Below are 21897 nucleotides of genomic sequence, written 5' to 3'. Positions count from 1 at the left end.
TTGTGAGGGGTGTGAGGGGAGCTAGGGTGTGTGAGGGTGAGGGTGTGTGAGGGTGAGGGGGTGTGAGTGTGTGTGAGGGTGAGTGAGGCTGAGGGTGTGTGACGGTGTGTGAGGGTGAGTGAGGTTGAGTGAGGGCGTGTTAGGCTGAGGGTGTGTGACGGTGTGTGAGGGTGGGTGAGTGAGTGAGTGAGGGTGAGTGAGGGGGTGTGGGTGTGTGACGGTGAGGGTGTGTGAGGGAGTCTGAGGGTGTGTGAGTGGGTGAGGGTGAGAGTTAGGGTGGGTGAGGGTGAGGGTGTGAGGGTGACTGAGGGTGTGTGAGGGTATGAGGAAGGGGTGTGAGGGTGAGGGGTGTTGATGGTGAGGGTGAGTGTGTGTGAGGGTGAGGGGTGTAGTGAGTGTGAGAGGGTTGTGAGGGGTGTGAGGGGTGTGAGGGGAGCGAGGGTGTGTGAGGGTGAGGGGGTGTGAGTGCGTGAGGGTGAGTGAGGGGGTTTGAGGCTGAGGGAGTGTGATGGTGTGTGAGGGTGAGGGTGAGTGAGGGGGTGTGAGGTTGTGGGTGTGTGACGGTGTATGAGGGTGATGTGTGACGGTGATTGAGGGTGTGTGAAGGTGTGTGAGAGTTAGGGGGTGTGAGGGTGAGGGAATGAGGGTGTGTATGTTTATAAGTAATTTAAATGTGTGTTTTTTTTATGTGTTGTATTAAATAAAATGTGATATAGCCTCCCTTTTGAATTGTCCTGCCTTATGTGTATGTTTTTATGTAATTAAAGTGTGTGTGTGTGTTTTTTAATATGTGTAGTGTTATGTGTGTGTTTTGTGTTGGTGGACTCCCGTATTAAATGTATTTATTTTAAAATGGCCGACGCAATGCGTCACCTTGACGCTACCTACGTCAGCGTTCTAGTTTTTTTGTGTGTTGTCACTGTTTACTTTTGATTGACGTTTATTTGTAGCCAATCGGAGCGCTACGTTTTTGACGTAGCGTTCCGATTTGCTTACGTCGACGGTGGAATTCCCCAGAAGATCGAGAATCGTGGTGCGCGGAAGGCGTGTGCTTGTTTGTGTGCTGTTGCTGCGTCGTTTGACAGGTAAGATTTAATTTCTTATTTTTTTAATCTAATTTAATGTAGTATCTATAGTATGTATAAATTAATTCATGTTTATGAGTGTATTTATATAAAAAGTGACGTTTTTTGTTAGCGATTGTACTATTTGTTACTTTTTTATTTAAAGAAAATGTAAATCATTTTTTAACGTTGATATGTAATGTATATGTTAGCGACAACCCTAATTTCATGTTTTTTTAGCTGTTTGTTGTTTGACGTACATGAACTGTTTTTTGAACTTCTAAGGGCTATTTCGTTTCGAGTATATTTATGTATGCGGTTTATTTTCTTTGTTTTTTTGAATACTTAAATGCATTGTTTAGATTTCTTTTGTTAATTTGAGTGGAATACTTTGTTGTAGTTTTGGAAGAATTGCAATTATGCTGTGAAGTCTCGTGCTTTTGTGATTACGCACTTTGTTTGTGTTTTTGATTTTGTCTGGCATTGTTTAATGGTTTATTTTCCCTTACTTTAGTAAGTGCTTTATGTTGTGAATTTGTTTCCTTTAGCTCGCTTTGTCCACTTTTAAATTGTTGTATTATTTGCTGTGTATTCAGATGTTTGCCTATTTTGTGTGCATTTATGATCTTTGTGAAAGAAATGTTTTATTTTACAATGTCTTTCTTCATTTTTGTGTATTAATTGCTGCACTGTCCTTGCGTTGCATTAAGTTTTCATTTTTGACTAGCTGCAAGTGTGTAATCGAATTTTTACGTATTAAAATAAATGTTGCCTAACGCTATTTATGTGTGGAGTTGTAGTTGGAGGGTAGAGTTGTAGGGTGGTATTGTAGTTATAGGGTGTAGTTGGAGGGTGGACTTGGACGGTGTGAGTGTGAGGGTGAGTGGATGTGAGGGTTTGGGGGTTTGAGGGTGTGTGATGGTGTGTGAGAGTGATTGAGGGTGACTTTTTTAGTATGAGTGAGGGTGTGAGTGTTGTGAGTGTGTGTGAGGATGAGGGGGTGAGGGTAAGGGGGTGTGAGAGTGTGTGATGATAAGTGTTGGTGAGTGAGGCTGAGAGTTTGAGGGTGTGTGTTGTGAGGGTGTGAAGGTGAGTGAGGGTGTGCGAGTTTGAAGGTTGAGTGTGTGACTGTGGGTGAGGGTGGGTGAGGGTGTGTGAGGGGGGTGAGGGGGTGATGAGTGATGATGTGTGAGGGTGAGTGAGGGTGTGTGAGGGTGAGGGGGTTGAGGTTGTGAGTGAGGCTGAGTGTGTGTTGGTGAGTGATGGTGTGTGAGGGTATGAGTGTGATTGAGGGTGTGAGGGTGTGTGAGGTTGTGAGAGTGTGAGGGTGTGATGTAGGGTGAGGATGAGTGAGGGTGTGTGAGGGTGAGGGTGTGAGTGGTTGTGATGATGCCTATAAGTGATCATTTTTTCTCTGTGAATATTGTACACTTCAAATGTATTAATGTTGTGAAGCGTTGTTTCAGAAGCTAATCAAGACCTATGTAATGTTGATTGATGCTGTTGTTAACGCTGAATCCAAAAACTAACACATCAGTAACTTTTTTTATATTATGCATGTAAAAAGTTATCATTTTTTTGTAAGGTACACATCAATTCGCACTGCAAAAGCTTGGCTTGCATTAACATAGATGCGCAGTCATTTTGTCTGTGTTTGCTCATTAGAGACAATGTTTACCTCCTTTTAAATGTTCGACTACAGATGCGTATTAATTGTGGCAAAGTATAAGTATGAAGCCACCTTTAAAAATTGTATTGTTTTTGTTGTGTAGTTTGAGTGGAATACTTTATTGTATTTCTGGAAGAATTGCAATTAGGATGTGAGGTCTCGTGCTCTTGTGATTACGCACTTTCTTTGTTTTGTGGATTCTTCCCGCCATTGTTTAATGGTTTATTTATTTTCCCTTACTTTAGTAACTGCTTTATGTTGTGAATTTGTGTCCTTTAGATGTCTTTGTCCCCTTTTTAATTGGTCTATTACTCGCTGTGTATTCAGATGTTTCCTTGTTTTGTTTGCATTTATTGTTTTTCTTAAAAAATGTTATATTTTACAATCCTTTTCTGCATTTTTATGTATTAATTGGTGCACTGTCCTCGCAATGCATTAAGTTTTCATTTTTGAATACCTACAAGTGTGTAATCCGATGTTTAGTTATTGAATTAAATGTTGCCTAATGCTATTTACGTTTGGAGTTGGAGGGTGGATTAGTAGTTGGAGGGTGGATTAGTAGTTGGAGGGTGCTGTTGTGGGTGGAGTTGGAGGGTGGACTTGGACGGTGTGAGTGTGAGGGTGAGTGGATGTGAGGGTCAGGGTGTGTGATGGTTTGTAAGGGTGAGTGAGGGTGACTGTGTGAGTATGAGTGAGGGTGTGAGGGTTGTGAGGGTGAGGGGTGAGGGTGTCTGAAGATGAGGGGGTGAGGGTAATGGGGTGTGAGTGTGTGTGATGATAGGTGTGGGTGAGTGAGGGTGAGAGTTTGAGGGTGAGTGAGGGTGAGTGTTGTGAGGGTGTGAGTGTGTGAAGGTGAGTGAGGGTGTGCGAGTTTGAAGGTTGAGTGTGTGACTGTGGGTGAGGGTGTGTGAGGGGGTGATGTTGAGTGATGGTGTGTGAGAGTGAGGGAAGGTGAGGGTGTTGAGGGTGAGGGTGTGTTGGTGAGTGATGGTATGTGAGGGTGAGGGAGGGTGAGGATGAGTGAGGGTGTGTGAGGCTGTGGGTGAGGGTGAGAGTGGTTGTGATGATGCCTATAAGTGATAATTTTTTCTCTGTGAATATTGTGCACTTTAAATGTATTAATGTAGTGAAGCGTTGTTTCAGAAGCTAATCAAGACCTATGTAATGTTGATTGATGCTGTTGATAACGCTGAATCCAAAAACAAACACATCAGTAACTTTTTTTATATTATGCATGTAAAAAGTTATCCTTTTTTGTAAGGTACACATCAATTCGCACTGCAAAAGCTTGGCTTGCATTAACATAGATGCGCAGTCATTTTGTCTGTGTTTGCTCATTAGAGACAATGTTTAATGTTTTAAATTTTCGACTACAGATGCGTATTAATTGTGGCAAAGTATAAGTATGAAGCCACCTTTAAAAATTGTATTGTTGTTGTTGTGTAGTTTGAGTGGAATACTTTATTGCATTTCTGGAAGAATTGTAATTAGGATGTGAGGTCTCGTGCTCTTGTGATTACGCACTTTCTTTGTTTTGTGGATTCTTCCCGCCACGGTTTAATGGTTTATTTATTTTCCCTTACTTTAGTAACTGCTTTATGTTGTGAATTTGTGTCCTTTAGATGTCTTTGTCCCCTTTTAAATTGGTCTATTACTCGCTGTGTATTCAGATGTTTCCCTATTTTGTATGGCTTTATTGTTTTTCTTAAAAAATGGTATATTTTACAATCCTTTTCTGCATTTTTATGTATTAATTGGTGCACTGTCCTCGCGATGCATTAAGTTTTCATTTTTGAATACCTACAAGTGTGTAATCCGATGTTTAGTTATTGAATTAAATGTTGCCTAATGCTATTTACGTTTGGAGTTGGAGGGTGGATTAGTAGTTGGAGGGTGGATTAGTAGTTGGAGGGTGGATTGGTAGTTGGAGGGTGGAGTTGTAGGGTGGTGTTGTAGGGTGGTGTTGTAGGGTGGTGTTGTAGGGTGGTGTTGGAGGGTGGAGTTGGAGGGTGGAGTTGGACGGTGTGAGGGTGAGTGGATGTGAGGGTCAGGGGGTGTGAGGGTGTGTGATGGTGTGTAAGGGTGAGTGAGGGTGACTGTGTGAGTATGAGTGAGGGTGTGAGGGTGAGGGGGTGAGGGTGTCTGAAGATGAGGGGGTGAGGGTAATGGGGTGCGAGTGTGTGTGATGATAGGTGGGGGTGAGTGAGGGTGAGAGTTTGAGGGTGAGTGAGGGTGAGTGTTGTGAGGGTGTGAGTGTGTGAAGGTGAGTGAGGGTGTGCGAGTTTGATGGTTAAGTGTGTGTGACTGTGGGTGAGGGTGTGTGAGGGTGAGGGGGTGATGTTGAGTGATGGTGTGTGAGGGTGAGTGGGTGAGGGGGTGAGTGAGTGTGTGTGAGGGTGAGGGTGTTGAGGGTGAGGGTGTGTTGGTGACTGATGGTGTGTGAGAGTGTGAGGGAGGTTGAGGATGAGTGAGGGTGTGTGGGGCTGAGGGTGAGGGTGGGTGAGGGTGTGAGTGGTTGTGAGTGAGAGTTGTTGTGATGATGCCTATAAGTGTTCATTTTTTCTCCGTGAATATTGTACACTTCAAATGTATTAATGTTGTGAAGCGTTGTTTCAGAAGCTAAGAGACCTATGTAATGTTGATTGATGCTGTTAGCGCTGAATCAAAAAAAAACACATCAGTAACTTTTTTTATATTATCCATGTAAAAAGTTTTCATTTTTTTTGTAAGGTACACATCAATCCGCACTGCAAAAGCTTTGCTTGCATTAACATAGATACGCAGTCATTTTGGAGGGTGGAGTTGTAGGGTGGTGGTGTAGGGTGGATTTGGAGGGTGGACTTGGACGGTGTGAGTGTGAGTGGATGTGAGGGTCAGGGGGTGTGAGGGTGTGTGATGGTGTGTGAGGGTGAGTGAGGGTGACGGTGTGAGTATGAGTGTGAGGGTTGTGAGGGTGGACTTGGACGGTGTGAGGGTGAGTGGATGTGAGGTTCAGGGTGTGTGAGGGTGTGTGATGGTGTGTGAGGGTGAGTGAGGGTGAGTGAGGGTGACGGTGTGAGTATGAGTGTGGGTGTGAGGGTGAGGGGGTGAGGGGGTGTGAAGATGAGGGGGTGAGGGTAATGGGATGTGAGAGTGTGTGATGACAGGTGTGGGTGAGTGAAGGTGAGAGTTTGAGAGTGAGGGTGAGTGTTGTGAGGGTGTGAAGGTGAGTGAGGGTGTGCGAGTTTGAAGGTTGATTGTGTGACTGTGGGTGAGGGTGAGGGGGTGTGAGGGTGAGGGGGTGATGTTGAGTGATGGTGTGTGATGGTGAGTGGGTGAGGGTGATTGAGGGTGTGTGAGGGTGAGGGTGTTGAGGTTGTGGGTGAGGGTGTGTTGGTGAGTGATGGTGTGTGAGGGAGGGTGAGGATGAGTGAGGGTGTGTGAGGCTGAGGGTGAGGGTGGGTGAGGGTGTGAGTGGGTGTGAGTGTGAGTTGTTGTGATGATGCCTATAAGTGTTCATTTTTTCTCCGTGAATATTGTACACTTCAAATGTATTAATGTTTTGAAGCGTTGTTTGGGAAGCTAATAGAGACCTATGTAATGTTGATTGATGCTGTTGTTAGCGCTGAATCCAAAAACAAACACATCAGTAACTTTTTTTATATTATCCATGTAAAAAGTTTTCTTTTTTTTGTAAGGTACACATCAATTCGCACTGCAAAAGCTTCGCTTGCATTAACATAGATGCGCAGTCATATTGGAGGGTGGAGTTGTAGGGTGGAGTTGTAGGGTGGAGTTGGACGGTGTGAGTGTGAGTGGTTGGATGGTAAGGGGGTGTGAGGGTGTGTGATGGTGTGTGAGGGTGAGTGAGGGTGACGGTGTGAGTATGAGTGAGGGTGGAGTTGGACGGTGTGAGTGTGAGGGTGAGTGGATGTGAGGGTCAGGGGGTTTGAGGGTGTGTGATGGTGTGTGAGGGTGAGTGAGGGTGACGGTGTGAGTATGAGTGAGGGTGTGAGGGTGAAGGGGTGAGGGTGTGTGAGGGTGAAGGTGTGTGAGGGTGAAGGGGTGAGGCTAATGGGGGGTTAACTTGGACGGTGTAAGTGTGAGTGGATGTGAGGGTCATGGGGTGTGTGATTGTGTGTGAGGGTGAGTGAGGGTGATGGAGTGAGTATGAGTGAGGTTGAAGGGGTGAGGGTGTGTGAGGGTGAAGTGGTGAGGGTGTGTGAACATGAGGGGGTGAGGCTAATGGGGTGTGAGAGTGTGTGACAGGTGTGGGTGAGTGAGGGTGAGAGTTTGAGGGTGAGTGAGGGTGAGTGTTGTGAGGGTGTGAGGGTGTGAAGGTGAGTGAGGGTGTGCGAGTTTGAAGGTTGAGTGTGTGACTGTGGGTGAGGGTGGGTGAAGGTGTGTGAGGGGGTGTAAGGGGTTGATGTTGAGTGATGGTGTGAGGGTGATTGAGGGTGTGTGGGGGTGTTGAGGTTGTGGGTGAGGGTGTGTTGGTGAGTGATGGTGTGTGAGGGTGTGAGTGTGATTGAGTGTGTGAGTGTGTGTGAGGTTGTGAGAGTGTGTGAAGGCGTCTGGGGAGGGGGAGGAGAAATGCGAGCCTGGCTGTGTGCGTGGAGAGAGAGTGGAGGTGCTTGCGGCTGAGGGCTGGGGAACAGATGGCGAAGGCTGGCGAATTGAGTTGTGCATGCTCGCTTGGAGTCGTGGAGTTTTGCAAGTTGCAGCCCATTCCTTTCTGCTGCTACTCCGTTTGTATCGAGTGCCGAGGCTGCATAGTTAAGACCAGGGCTTCAAACTGAGCCTGCAAAGGGAAGCCGCATTGAAAGCCCCCACAGCCCCCCACCCCATCAAGGCACACGAAACAGATAGAGGGCTGCCATTTTATTTTGATTTTGTTGTGCTCACAGTGCCGAGGCTGCATAGTTTAGACCAGGGCTTCAAACTAAGCCTGCAAAGTGAAGCCACATTGAAAGCCCCTTCACCCCCCCACCCCATCAAGGCACACAAAACAGATAGAGGGCTGCCATTTTATTTTGATTTTGTTGTGCTCACAGTGTCGAGGCTGCATAGTTTAGACCAGGGCTTCAAACTGAGCCTGCAAAGGGAAGCTGCATTGTAAGCCCCCTCAGCCCCCCACCCCATCAAGGCACACGAAACAGATAGAGGGCTGCCATTTAATTTTGATTTTGTTGTGCTCACCTCATTGGAACGCTGCCGTTCACTACCACACATCTAGGGTAGTGTATTTTTTGTTTTCGGTACAAGGCTAATTAATGTGTGTTAGTTAATACAAATTCTTTTAAGAACATGATGCTTCCAACATCTTTTAGTATTCAATGCGAAGATGTCAAATGCGGGTTTAAGACGAGACACGGCCGTGAAACTGCAGGCAGAAAGAGGGGAGGTGGAAGAGAAATGCAAGCCTGGCTGTGTGCAGGGAGAGAGAGGGGAGGTGCTGGCGTCTGGGGAGGGGGGAGGAGAATTGCGAGCCTGGCTGTGTCCGGGGAGAGAGAGGGGAGGTGCTGGCGGCTGGGGGCTGGGGAACAGATGGCGAAGGCTGGCGACTTTTGTTTAAAAAATAGTCTGATTCAGTGTGCAAAAAATCAGTTGTGCAGGTTTAAGACGAGACACGGCTGTGAAACTGCAGGGAGAGAGAGGGGAGGAGCTGGTGGCTGGAGAGGGGGAGGAGAAATGCCAGCCTGGCTGTGGAGAAATGCGAGCCTGGCTGTGTGCTGGGAGAGAGAGGGGAGGTGCTGGCGGCTGGGGAGGGGGAGGAGAAATGAGAGCCTGGCTGTGTGCGAGGAGAGAGAGGGGAGGTGCTGGCGGCTGGGGGTGGGGATAGCCGTGGGAGGGAGCCTTGTCGCTTTCATTTGCACGCGCTTTTAATGTCAATGCGCTTGCGCATTGAGCTTCAATTTGACGGGCACTGCAAGGAATCGCCATGGAATCGCAAGTTGGTTGAAGTCTGTTTAAGCCCCCATAGTCTCGCAAGCTCAATGCGCATGCGCATGCGCATTGACAGGCGAGACCTAAAAAGGGAACATTAGAAATTAAGATCAAGCGGGAGAAAGATATGAATAAGGTTAAGGAGTGAGAGAGATGACTAAAGAGAGTAAACATCAAATGAAATAAGGTGCAGGATGCATAGATAGATAGCTAACTACAGGATAAATACAAGGTAAGAGCCACCTAATCAGTAAAATACATACAATAATGATATATAATACAACATTCTGTACAATGAAATACAAAAAGAGAAGCAAATAAAAGCAGGTTAGAAGGGGGTGTGGTAGAGGGGTGGCAAAATAAGCGCACTAAAAATACAATTGTATAGTGTAGGAATAGGATTGATATTTAAAATAGATGGTGGTAGAGCTGAAAAGAGGCGAAGAAGAGAACATCTGAAGGACGGGTAGCGAAATCATGAAGAAAACATGGGAAGGATAGTTGGGGGTGAACAAAGATAGGAGAGATAAAATAAAGGAGAAGGATAAGAGGTAAAGAGATGGGGATGATTTTAAGTGAAAAGAGCAACTGGATTGAAATAAAAGTGGAGTTGTAGACGGGGCTTCATTCAAAGATGGCCACCAAATTGTGAGCGAGAGGGGCAAGTCCTTTTTCGATCTCCTTTGTTTGTGTTTGGTAGCGTGCTGTCTATTAGTCCTATGTCTTTGTCCATGAGGTGATGTGAGGTGAGTGGTCCTTTGTTTAATTAACGTATAAAGTTTGCCATTTTGAAGTTAATCTGTTCAGGCACAAAATGGTGAGGCTTGTACTGATCAATCAGGGTGTGTCCACCCAAATCACCACTGAATTGGGGGACCACACATGAGGGATTTGTTTCCCAAGGGTCAGAAGCAGTGAGATAAAAAAGATTATTTGCGTGAGAGCCGAGGGCAGAGCTTGCTTGTTTAAAAGTTTAAAAGTGGCGGCTCCTTATCATTGGTCTCTGTGCGTTATCTTCAGAGCCCCTCAGCGTGAGAGCACGGTCGCCGCGAGGAGATATTCAGAGCATGAGCAGGCACCTCTGTTGCAGGGGGGCCAGCGGGCGCACTGATCATGGGCTTGGCCTTCCGTGAAACTATGTGCTGGGCGCGCGGCCAGGTACTGTGAGGGAGGGAGCGTCGGTACCTGATCAAAATCCTATGGCGTAGATCGAATGATGGTCCAAAAAGACTGCCTCATGATGTGCGGAGGGCGGATCGGCAAGCTTGTGGTTTAAACCTCGGCCATGCCGCATTTCGGTTCTGCCCGGTGCTTCGGCCGTTTGATTATATTGCCGTAAGATTATATTGAGTACAGTATTGTGGATTTTTATCGTTTCTGGTCTTCTGTTAAGTCTATATAAAGAATACTTCTTTTTCTAAAACCTGTGTGGTGTCCATCTGCAATGTTTTCACTGTATGATTGTATGTGTTCACAAATGATTAACACACTGCCTCTGAGATAAGCCTGTCTGCTCGTGCCAAGCTACCAAGGGGGTGAGCAGGGTTTATCCAGTAGTGTAATCCCCTTTCCCTGACTTAGAAGAAAGGGTCCCTATTTGGTCAAAGGTACCTACCTCTGCCAACTAGAGACCCCCAGTTCTAACAGGCCTCATCATTAGTTACTTCACTTGTCTCTATTGCTGTAGCATAACTACCAACTTACAAAATCACTTCACCCTGTGAGGAGGTGGCGGGCCAGGTGCTGAGAGCTATATAAGAGGCACTCTGCCCCTCACCAAGCCCCCCACCAATAAAAAGGGTCATTGAGGCTGTCGCCGATGTCCTGAGGTGTTTTTACACCTTTTAATGGACATTGGCTTCTTATAACCTCTGAAAACGATCTCGAAATCCACTGTAAACAGTGATTTTCAGCTTGTTCTCCCTGCGATTTCGACTCCTCGCCGGGTGACCATTTGAAGGGATATACCAGGCATCCCGGTTTTGCCTAGAACGGCCCCGGTTTTTCAACAGCAGAGTTCAGGAAATTTAGCTCATGTCCCGGTTGTTAGAAAGTGGCAGGATTTTTTTATATTTTACAAAGCAGGGATAGTTAGCAGTTGTTAAAAAAATGTAATTCACAGGCAAACTACTGGGTTTTTAAATTTTATTTATGTTCTTATTGCTGGTTATGTAATTCTTTGCTGTGGAGCGCTGTCATTCTATGCGCTCGCTTGAAGTAAACTTGTACTCCTTCTATTTTTGTGAAATGTCCCAGTTTTTGGTATGATACACGGTGGCACCCTGCCATTTGGCAGGTATGGTGCATCACTTCGTTCGTCTCTAGTGACATTTGCCCATTCAGGTTTATGTGTCTAAATCGGTAACAGTGTGTTATAAAGTGGTTAAGACATATTTGCGCTATCAACAGTTACCTTACATAAGTATATCGATGATCCTGCTATAGTGAAAACGTACACTTCAGTTTTGCTTTCCTGCAAACAAACGATGGTCAGGGCAACGTCGATCTTTGGAGGAGACGAGTGATGCGTCTGGAAAAAATTGCAAATCTCGTTCTCTGTAGACTCTCTAGCGAATTCCCACATTCACTGGGCATGCAACAGACACATCCTAAAAGTTCGGTTTCGCCAGCTGGCTTGGGTACTGACTACTAGAATGTTACTACTCTACCGCCGAATGCCAACACATGCGCACATTAGAAGCGTCACGAACACTGACTGACTTTAATGACGTGTCCCATCCCCCGAGTCCAGCGGAGGCGCGCGCGCGCTTGGACTTGTGCAAGCGTTCAAGAATTGGGAATGGATTCGGCATGAATCGGAAAGCGTGCAAATACGAGCTACAGTAACCCCTTCCTCGATGCCCAAGAAACCCCGGCTCTGCTTCTTCCTGTCACTTCTCTGAACTTGCCACCCCGGCGCACGCACGCGCAGTGCAAACGGCCGGCGGCTGCGGGAGCGCGCCGCCGAACGGGCTCGCGGGCTGCCAGCAGCGTGAGGCGCGGCCGCCATTTTGCGAGCGCTACACTCGCCGCTGGAGGAATTGAGTGGGGGGCAGTGCTGCTGCCACTACACGCAGGGAAGGAAGCCAGAGCTGCGAGGTGTGTGCACCGGGGTGTCCCCTACCCTCCGAGCCCCTGCCCCAACCTGTCTTCCTCCTCGTGGCCGGGGCTATGTTTAGGGGCGCTAGGCCGCCCGCATGGCCGGGCTTTGTGTGCCGGTTACCGGCCTCACCCCGCTGTGAGGGGCGAGCTTGTCAGAGAAATAGCTGTGTGGATTAGCATCCCCCTATATGGGTTACCCGTATGTTGGTCGGGGAGGTGGCATGGTATAAGGGGCGCACGAGCCAGCAGGGCGCTATCTGAAGAGGACAGCCTCTATCGAGCACGTGCGCCGTGTCAATGGAGTCGTGAGCTGGGGAGAGCTGCTTCCTCTCAATTGCGGGGAGTGGGTCGGATAGGCTTTCATGTTGCTATCGGCTAATGCTTTGCACGTGACACGGGAAGAGGAGGGTCAGTGAGTGTCAAGCCGGTTTAGTTTCACTATTCGACCCCCCATGCGGGTGACCTAAAGCCCAGGTTGACTGCCTTTTCCGGGGTCTAAAACTGAAAGCTGTTTGGTTGACACCACCTTACTTAAGATAGGTGAAGTATGGATTCTTCTGTGTTCTCAGAAAGTTTACAAACTTAGTAATGACAGTGCTTTGCAAGTACAATGACCAGGTTACTCTTTTGTTATATTGTCAGCAGCTCCGCCGCTTCACTTAACTAAGTCAGTGCATCGGGCGAGCCTTCGTTGTAGATCCATTTACCTGGGCTGCACCTCGTGATGCCCGATTCTGTAAAAGGCGAGCCCGAGACGGGAAAAGCGTTTTCCAGTTGACACGGAGAGGAGTTATGTGGTCACTCTAACTGCAAAGCGTGTTCACGGTCTATCGTGCGATTTCTACTAATTTGACTCACCTAGGACATATTAACGGCAGGGTTTACTGTACACATTTGTACTGGGAAGTACTCTTGGAAACTGGAGCAGCCCTTTAATGTCGACTAGAGGCCACTCCCTTTTGGGTGGGATGCTTAAATCTTACATGCATATAGTTAGTCCTCCCGGAAGCACTCGTTTACTCTGCGCCATTTAAAAAGAGCCTTATTATACGCAGTCGTAAATATTAACCCACTACTCTGGTGAACTGATCTTAAATTAGATCACATGTTCTTAAAAACGGAGTTGGCAGTTTTCGGTGAGAGTAGTTCACCCGGTCCTGTTTTTAAGTACTTGTAGTTCTTCATTTCCGAATTATTGCAGATACTGGGGACTAGGTGAAGTACTCGCTTACACTGAATATGGGAAACCTGAACCCTTATCGTCCATGGTAGGTCACGATCAAAGTGGCCCGTGCCTTTAGTCGTGTGGCGGAGTTTCCAGTTCTTACCCAGTTTTCTTTTGAGAGACGTTTCAGCGATGCCGGTCTTTGTATTGAATATTGCTATTTATTGCATTTCAACAGCATTCTGGCAACATGGCTTCAGAACATGTCAATGGGAATGGCACTGATGACGCTTTGAATTCTTCGACAGTGATTACCCATTCAGAACATTTCCAGACGTTGCTCGATGCAGGTTTGCCACAGAAAGTAGCTGAAAAGCTAGATGAAATTTACATTGCAGGTGAGGCCCTGAAATTTCCAAACCCGCTTGCTTTGAAATCTCTACTTATTTGATTTGGTTACGGGTTTTGAGGCTTTTAAGAACTTGAAGCTGTATACTGTTGTTGTTTATGCTTATTTTCTTCAAGTTTGCCTTCAAGCAGTACCTTTTTGATTTTAGCAAAAATATACGTACAACATTCCTGCCATATGCGCTCATCCAGTGGTCTTTAAGGGGTCATTCGCACTTTTCTTCCACCCACTGCAGCATAGAACCCGGGGCATTAGGGAAGCCCTTTCCGGCCATTGGCTAATTTCACTGTCATTGATGCCATTCTGCCGTGTAACAAGAGGACATCCACACAGAGTAACCCTTTGGTGACCAACTGTAACAATGTGATTTTTGCAAAAACAGTTGATGGACATAATGTAGAACCATGTCATACATTCACCCCAGTACAGAGATCTAGGACTAAATCCGTCGTTTTTTTGCTCACCATGCCATTCCAGTTTGAACCTAGCCATATGCAAATCAGTCTTGACCCTTTGCCCCACGGGAACAGTCCAGCCCGAACTGCCAAGCCAGATGTGTGATTTTTGAGCTCAAAATATTTTTCTTTTAGTAATTTTTTAGATTGACAAGAGCCCAACAAAATAGATTTGTTTGCAAAAACCATGACACAACCAGCAGTGAATGCTAGACTGGTTGGATTTGCCAATGCATGTTTGTTCTTGATGAATAATACCTCACTCTCGTATACCGGCGATCTTTTATTATAACATCTCTTGAATATAGCAGGACATTGTTTGTTCCCCCTCCTATTTGGGAGAATGTTTTGCATCCCTTGATATGTACTTGTGAATCCTTCAATTTGTACTTGCCTTTCAACTTTTGGCAACTGTGCATTAGAATCTTTTCTGAAGTCGTTTTGTCAAGTATATGGTGTTTATAGTATTTTTTAGTTATTCACACTCTTATATTTGCTGATTGAATCTTGGAGGTATCGTTTATTTTTACATGTCTGCTACTGTTGTTCATGTCGTTTAACCTTCATATGTAGGTACACTGTGTGAGCCCTGCACTGACGTTGCATCATTTACTAAACTGTGCATATTGTATATGTTCAGGCTACTTTAGGACAGCCCTAATGTGTTCAGGCTACTTTACGACAGGCCTCTTGTGTAGAGCAATTACTTAGCCATGTACAATAAATCACTTTATTTGAAGTATCAGCTAGCATCCTAATCTCTATCACATTATGAAGCATGCCTGTCTTTTCTGGTGGAAAGACTCAATAATGCCCAAAAACAAATCTTTACATGTCCATATACAGATCCCAGACTTTTTGGGCCATAATTATGAGTGCTCCCCAAGGTGCATGCAGAAGTAACTGCACCCTATAATTATCATATAGAATTTATTGGGTACAATTAATAGCACCAGATACGAGTTTTGCTCCCAAAATAGGCCATAATGTGTATAGATGCTGATGCTTTCAGCAACAATATGTGCATGGTCTTGCTTGCTAGTCCTTTCACCACTGTTACATTTTGGTGAGCTTTGACAGTTTCTAATTTAATGAAGGGCTGCAGACTTTCTTCCTGATAATTACTTGCTGTAGTAAGTGATCCACCACTTCCATTTGCAATGCCTGTGCAAACAGGTAGTTGGGCAGGGACAGTCTTTAAACAAGCATTGGAAATGCAATAGGTCTCGCATTAGAAAAGTTGGAGCTATTGGTTTTGTAAATGACAACTTTTTTTAATGTGTTGGTCTTGAAAATAGCAAAATTAATAGCTTTGTCATTTACAATGCCAATACTTTTAACTTTTTCAAATGGGACACCTATAGCATTTGTAATGCAACATGTTTTGTATGTACGTGACTTACATGTATTCATATTACAAATACAAATGGCTTTTAATTTTTTTAAATAATTAATACTTAAATAAAAGTTCTTGTAATTTATAATAGCAATAGCTTAAACTATTGTAAATAACTTTTGTGAAGAATATGTTCAGTGTATTTTATTGTGACAAAAATGCAAGAACAGAGGTGAAATATTGATTTTACAAATAACAATGGCTTTTAATTTTTTTCGAATAATTAATACTTAAATGAAAGTTATTGTAATTTATAAAGGCACTAGCTTAAAGTAAATCCAAAAAAACCAAACCATAGTGTAATATGGAAACATTTACCGCCGAACTGAGAACAATGTAATGTGAAAGCTCTTCATATTAGTACAGCTGCAGACCTTCTAATGTTGATTAAGTGCACTATAAAAAGAAACTCAAAGGAATAAATCTGTGTCACTCGAGCCCTGCGATGGGGAGAGTGATTTCCATATTTAGAGCATTACATTAATAAATGTCACGAGCTTTGTCTCTTGTGCCAGTTTACACAAGCGATTCAGGCATGGTCTGTGGCAAGCGAAAAACAAGGGGGAGGGGCATATCTGTGCCCAAAAAGATGAACCCCAGGACCAAACGCGAGGCCACCCCTTGATAAGCTGAAAGTCTGGGATCATTGGGAGTGTGTGGGGATGATTGCTAAACAGGACGTTCTAAATCCTTGTTTTGAGGTAATGTCTCTGTGCACAAACCAGCCTGCAGGCGCTGCAGCCAGGTCCTCTCCTTAAGTGATTGTAACATGGAATCTGTGAAGCAGAGATTTGTTTTATTGTATTTACTGCCCCGGAGATCCAGGTTTACAAAAGGACAACAGAAGGAGAAGGCCATAAAACGAGCCAAGCGTGTAATGCCCAGTGGTTCGGCTTGCAGCAGGCTGTGCTTCTGCACCACAAAGGAGCCGGCTAATGAGAGGTCCAATGCAGCCTGGAGAAACGCGAGAGACGGCCCGGCGGCCGTCAAAGTGAAAGTAAACAAGTTAAAAAAAATAAAAGTATTTTAACTTGTTCTTAGCTTTGTGCGCAGTGCACAGATATACATTATCCCCTGAGATGCTGTTTTCCCGAAAGCTGACACGGCGGGCAGGGGAGGGGGCGGGGCGGGGAGAGGTGCGACACGGCAGGCAGGGGAGGCGGGCAGGGGAAGGGGCGGAGCGGGGAGAGGTGCGACACGGCAGGCAGGGGACGAGAGTAGGAGGAGGAGGGAGGAGGAGGGAGGAGGAGAGTAGGGGAGGCACGGCCTAGCGGCCATTCAACCAAGAAGTGAGGGGGCGGAGCTGGGGAAGGCTGTGAGAGAGAGAGTGGGCAAGGCAGGCGGCTGGGGGCATGTGCACGCGCTTTTAAGCTCAATGCGCATGCGCATTGAGCTTAAATTTCACGGGCACTGCAAGGAATCGCCACGATTCCTTGCAAGTTAGTTAAAGAGTGTTTAAGCCCCCATAGTCTCGCAAGCTCGATGCGCATGCGCATCGACAGGCGAGACCTAAAAACAGAAGTGGGTGGGGGGGGGGCGTTCTTAATTAAGAATCAGTCTTTTGGTTTTGTCACTACCGTAGCACAGCAATTGCAGCAAAAATGACTTTAAGGCACTTAAGTTGGTTATGATCGATACAGCACATTTGGCGTATCTGTAGCCTGTTAAACTTTAGGGGCCTTATTTATGAAGGCCTTGCGCCACCGGTGCGTCACTTTTTCCCATTTTAAAAGTGACGCACCGGTGGCGCAAGGCCTTCATAAATAAGGCCCTAGGACCCTTGAATGTGCGCGACTCATGAGACAAAGTAAGCCTGCGTGATTATATAGGTTGTCCTTGAACTCGCACAAACGTTGCAAAAAAGAGAGGTGTAAGAATACCACCAGTATTAGTAGGAGGGATCTGAGGGCACGACGTTCCCATACCTTTTTAATTTAACGAAAAACAGTTCACTTTTTTGTTGAAAGACAACCGCTCCAGAACAGTTTATTCTGAGTTGAAATGCTTCAGCTGAAGCTTCAGGCAGAACAATTGTAAACGTGTTAAACTTGTCAAACTGCAAACGTAAAGAGTGCTTGGAAGCCTATTTTGGCTTTAATTAATAGAATCACTTGAAGCTTCCTGATGACGCAGATTGTTTTCTTTTTAAGTGGTATTGCATAGAAGTTTCCATCTGAGCTGTGAAGTGTGTGCTTTTGAAAGACAGTTATATAAAGAAATTCCACTACATACATCTTGGGTATTGATAACATCTATGTTTTGGAAGCACTTTTTTAAAATCAAAACCTTTTTGCGTATTTTGTAGCAGCCTTACCTACAATTTGTGTAATGCAAGTTTTAAATAATGACATACATGTCCACAGTGTTTTCTGTCAGACTGACCTCGTTGCTTTAAACATACACAAGCCCCTGTTCTCCACTGCACCTACCGGGTTTCAGTTCTGTGGCTCTCTGGTTACAGACACACCTATGCAGTGCATTAACTAATAGAGGCTGCTTTGTTTTTATATGTAGTTACCTGAAGGTGGAAGACTGAAGAAAAAAAAAAGTGACTGAATATTTTAGTTTTTTAGCAACACCTTTGAGCCTGTCCCCCAGGCTCACTCATCCCCTGTCCCCATTGAGCATAACCTCACAGTTCTCATACCTTTTTTCCCCAGTGCTCCTCCACCCCTTAGAATACTTATCTTTTTAGAGACCCCTTCAATTCATCATGTTTTTTGACCTTGCCTAAGATACCCGGTATCCCTTATTATTGGGCATCCCAAGGCATTTTTATCTTTGCTGTGAATTTTTTTTTTAATTTGAAAAGTGCTCCCTGAAAAATGACTGAGCCTATCCTGGTTTTTATGGACTAGGATAAGATCTGATGGTGAAGCATGACGCTAATAGTGTGTGAGGGTCTTACAAAAAACTAAGCAATTTATTCCTGATGCTTGATCCAGCTTGTTCTTGAATACGCAACAGGGTTGGACTAGGGGTTGCAGGATATATTAGTGTGCAGGATATATTAGTGTGCAGGATATATTAGTGTGCAGGATATATTAGTGTGTGGTGAATAATTGAAACATTTTAGTGACATGGAAACACGCGTAGTCACACTATCCACAATAATTTTTAAAAAAGCGTAATGTGCAATACTTGCACAAAGTAAGTTTAAAAAAACTAACAGCATCTGGATTACGTGTTGCAGTCTATTTTTGGTGCATACATATGAACATATTTTTTTTAACTTGAAAATTGTTAGTTTTCACTGCATTTCTAACCATATGAACTTTGGCTAATTAATGTGTTACAATATTCTAAGATCTGAGTATTATTTATTCATCATGAGCAATAATTCAGAAATAAAACCAGTTTTCCTATTTCTCAAGATTTTAAATTACTCCAATAATACATTCTGTCAATTCATAATTGAATCTCCAGTTTAAAAGCAATTATCTAGTTACTGAACCAGATTTCAGTTCTTTACGATTAGTGCGTTGAAATGTCAGGTGTACAAGCGGCTATTCTTCCACACACAAACAGCAACTACTGTGCCTATTTCCATATGCTGGTTAGATCCAGTTGCAGTGATCGGCCCAGTCTAAATGTCTAAATATGCTTGTCATTTATTAATGTTTTATCATGTAAATAATTATTGAAGCCCTTATGTTATAACCATGTCGAAAAAATGCAGGATGGCCGTTTATTTTATTCTATAAACAGCTTTTGCTTTACTCTTCTCCTTGAAAGTCACTCCTGTAACATTAAACACTAGTATTTATCAACATATACCCATAGGCACTGCACTACCATGTTAAAAAATATCTCGGTTCTTTTATTTATTAGGGATTACTTCCTAGTGGTTCCTGTGATTAAATGTTTTAGCATACCAGTTAAGGAAGAGATTTAGCTGTGCTATCTGATTCACTTACCTGAGTTGTTACAACTTGAATGGGGCTTTAGTTTTAAATAGCAGATATCTCCTACCACTGAGCCTCCCTCCCCTATTTTTGTAAAGTAAAGAGTTTCTTCACCACACCAAGCTTCCGTTTACAATTGGAACATGCCAGATTAAATGGTTGTAAAGAAAAGCGATCGCATGTTCTATCGAATTGGATGAGGTCTCTGATGACCATTTTAATTTTCAATTTCTAATGATCAGTATAGTCTCACTAACAAGAATTTGTATAGCGCGCTACTCACCCGTAAGGGTCTCAAGGCGCTGAGGGGGGTGTGTGTGTGGGGGGGGTCGCTATTGCTCGAACAGCCAGGTCTTGAGTTGTTTCCCGAAGGATAGGTGATCCAGGGTCAGCCGTAGGTGGGTGAGGAGGGAGGTCAATGTCTTGGCTGCCAGGACTAAGTATTTAAACAATTGTTGCAAGTCAAGTCAAATAATGCTTTATTCGGGGTTCACTCATTAAAGCAAGTACATAGAACAATATAAAAAACAGATTAACAATCATTACTGTTAAAGAATAAAACTTCCAGTTAAAGATAAGACTTGATAGTATATTAAAATTCAAATACAAAGTACAGAATAATATTCTATAGAAAACATTTTTGTAAAAGTATAGGATAAAATTTCTGATTAAAAATGACAGTATAAGTTGCAGACCGACTAACTAAAAGAAAAACAATCAAGTGACTAACAGTCTCTGTCTAATAGACCATGCCCATCCGAGATACTTCAGAAAAGGGGGTGGTGATGAACAGAGTGTCTGAATTGAGCAGACCACTCTTACCCAGTCCAAAGATCAGGGCTTGATCCATCACCGTTATTTATCTCACTGCCCCATCCCAGCTCAGAACCTGGCTATATGCAAATCAGTCTGTCCCTGGCCCAGTGCATCATGGGAACAGGGCAGACTAAACTACCAAGCCAATTCTTCACCAGAAAGGAGACAAGCTACCGGGGACCGGTTTCTGGCATTTCAGCCGTCTTCGGCCCGGCTTGCTTGAATCCTGATGGAGCAGTGAGAAAGGGACTCATGTCTGAGTATACCCTGCCACACCTATAGTGGCCAAAAACGATTCAGAAAAGGGGGTGGTAGTGTCTCACCACCCCTTGTTGTAAATATTTTTGTCCACCCTAAGCGTGGAAGGGTAATCTCAGATGTGAGACCCTTGCTCATTGCACCATCAGGATTCAAGCAAACCGGGCCGAAGACGGCTGTAATGCCAGAAACCGGTCCCCGGGAGCTTGTTTCCTTCCCAGTGTAAGAATTGGCTTTTGTAGTTTGGTTTGCCCTGTTCCCATCATGCACTGGGACAGGAACAGACTAATTTGCATACAGCCAGGTTCTGAAACTGGGATGGTGCAGTGAGCTAAAAAACGGTGTTGGATCTAGCCCTGATCTCTTGACTGGGTGAGAGCTTTCTGCTTAATTCAGAGACTCTGTCCCTCACCACCCCTTGTTGTAAACATCCGAGATACTTAGCTGTAGCTATCGCTAAAGGCATTAAAGTGCTTGTGCATATGATACGTAGAGCTACAGTACTACTAGTGGTGCCCAGATTTTTACATATTGGTGTTAGCCAAATACGTCTTGGGTCAGAGTAGGCTGTACAGGAAAATAGAAAATGGCCAACTGTTTCTTTAGCGGCACCACAAGCAGGGTGTTGCTTTATAACGTGATGCTGAAAAGGTAACACACCACACATCTTTTTGTAACTGAAGAAAAAAATCATGCCCGTAATGTCTAATTATATAATTATTTAAACAAATGGTCACTAGAGCAAGACTTGCACGCAGTCCATTTTAGATATAGTAGAATTGGCATAGTAGGTTGCAGTACATGCACATACAAGGTCCATTACATGGATCATAAATATTAATTCCACATAATTTATCATCCTGCTATCAACGTACAGATTTGATTTAAACATTTATTTACAACAAATGCCAAACGGCGTTCAGGCGCTTGAGCCGGATGGAAAAAGAAGGTTGCCACGCTATCCAGTACTGAACTTAATTTACAAACAACCAGGTTTTTAAAGCTTTTCTGAAAGGCAGGATAGTTGGACAATTCTTTATTTCACCGGGAAGCGGGTTCCAGGTTTTAACCCCTTGCATGCTCATGACGAGCTCAGCTCATCATGAGCTACGGTGCTCATGACGAGCTGAGCTCGTCATGGCCTTTACAACGCTCGCACCCTGGGCTAATTCCCCTGCTGTTCTGAACGTTCTAAAGAAACCGGTGTGGCCGTGACGAGCTGAGCTCGTCATGAGCACAGGAGCACTGTAGCTCATGACGAGCTGAGCTCCTCATGAGCATGGGGGCGCTGCACGGGCCCCCCCCTCCCCCCCAGCACAGCGGGGGAATGTACCCAGCAGGGAAGGGGTTAACAGTTCCTGAAATAAAACTTCTTCCGCCCCAACGAACTTTTAATTCTGGGCATTTGAAGGAGTTTGCACTGAGCCAACCTCAAATTTCTGCTTAGTGTATGCCATTTCAATTGCTTTTTCAAGAAGTCAGGTCCTGCCCCATGGAGTCCCTTAAAAGCTAAACATTGTGCTTTGAATATAATTCTCTTCTCCACCGGTAGCCAATGTAGGCTCTTCAACTTCTGACACCAACTGGGTGTCATCAGCGTACAAGACCACTGAGAACCCACATTGCCTGATGATCTTGGCCAGAGGGGAGACTTACAAATTGAACAACGTGGGGCTGAGGGCAGAGCCTGAGGCACCCCACACAGGAGCGAGTACTGTTCTGAAGCAAAAGCT

The 21897-nt window shown here is 44.8% G+C and overlaps 1 protein-coding gene across 1 annotated transcript in view; it reads left to right on the top strand.

Moving 5' to 3' along the window:
- Positions 1 to 12228: 12228 nt before the first annotated feature.
- LOC147672029 (heterogeneous nuclear ribonucleoprotein Q-like) overlaps positions 12229 to 21897 on the top strand; it is a gene marked incomplete at its 3' end in the record, with an annotated part of 340845 nt that continues 331176 nt past the window's right edge. The window contains exons 1-2 of the mRNA XM_086948045.1: positions 12229 to 12300; positions 13164 to 13323. Coding sequence (XP_086804171.1) covers positions 13176 to 13323 — 148 coding nt within the window. The remainder of the gene's footprint in view (positions 12301 to 13163; positions 13324 to 21897) is intronic.

This window comes from Lissotriton vulgaris, unplaced genomic scaffold (genome assembly GCF_964263255.1).
Source record: "Lissotriton vulgaris unplaced genomic scaffold, aLisVul1.2 SCAFFOLD_445, whole genome shotgun sequence".
Lineage (NCBI taxonomy): Eukaryota > Metazoa > Chordata > Amphibia > Caudata > Salamandridae > Lissotriton > Lissotriton vulgaris.
This window is presented reverse-complemented; position numbering and strand designations above follow the sequence as displayed.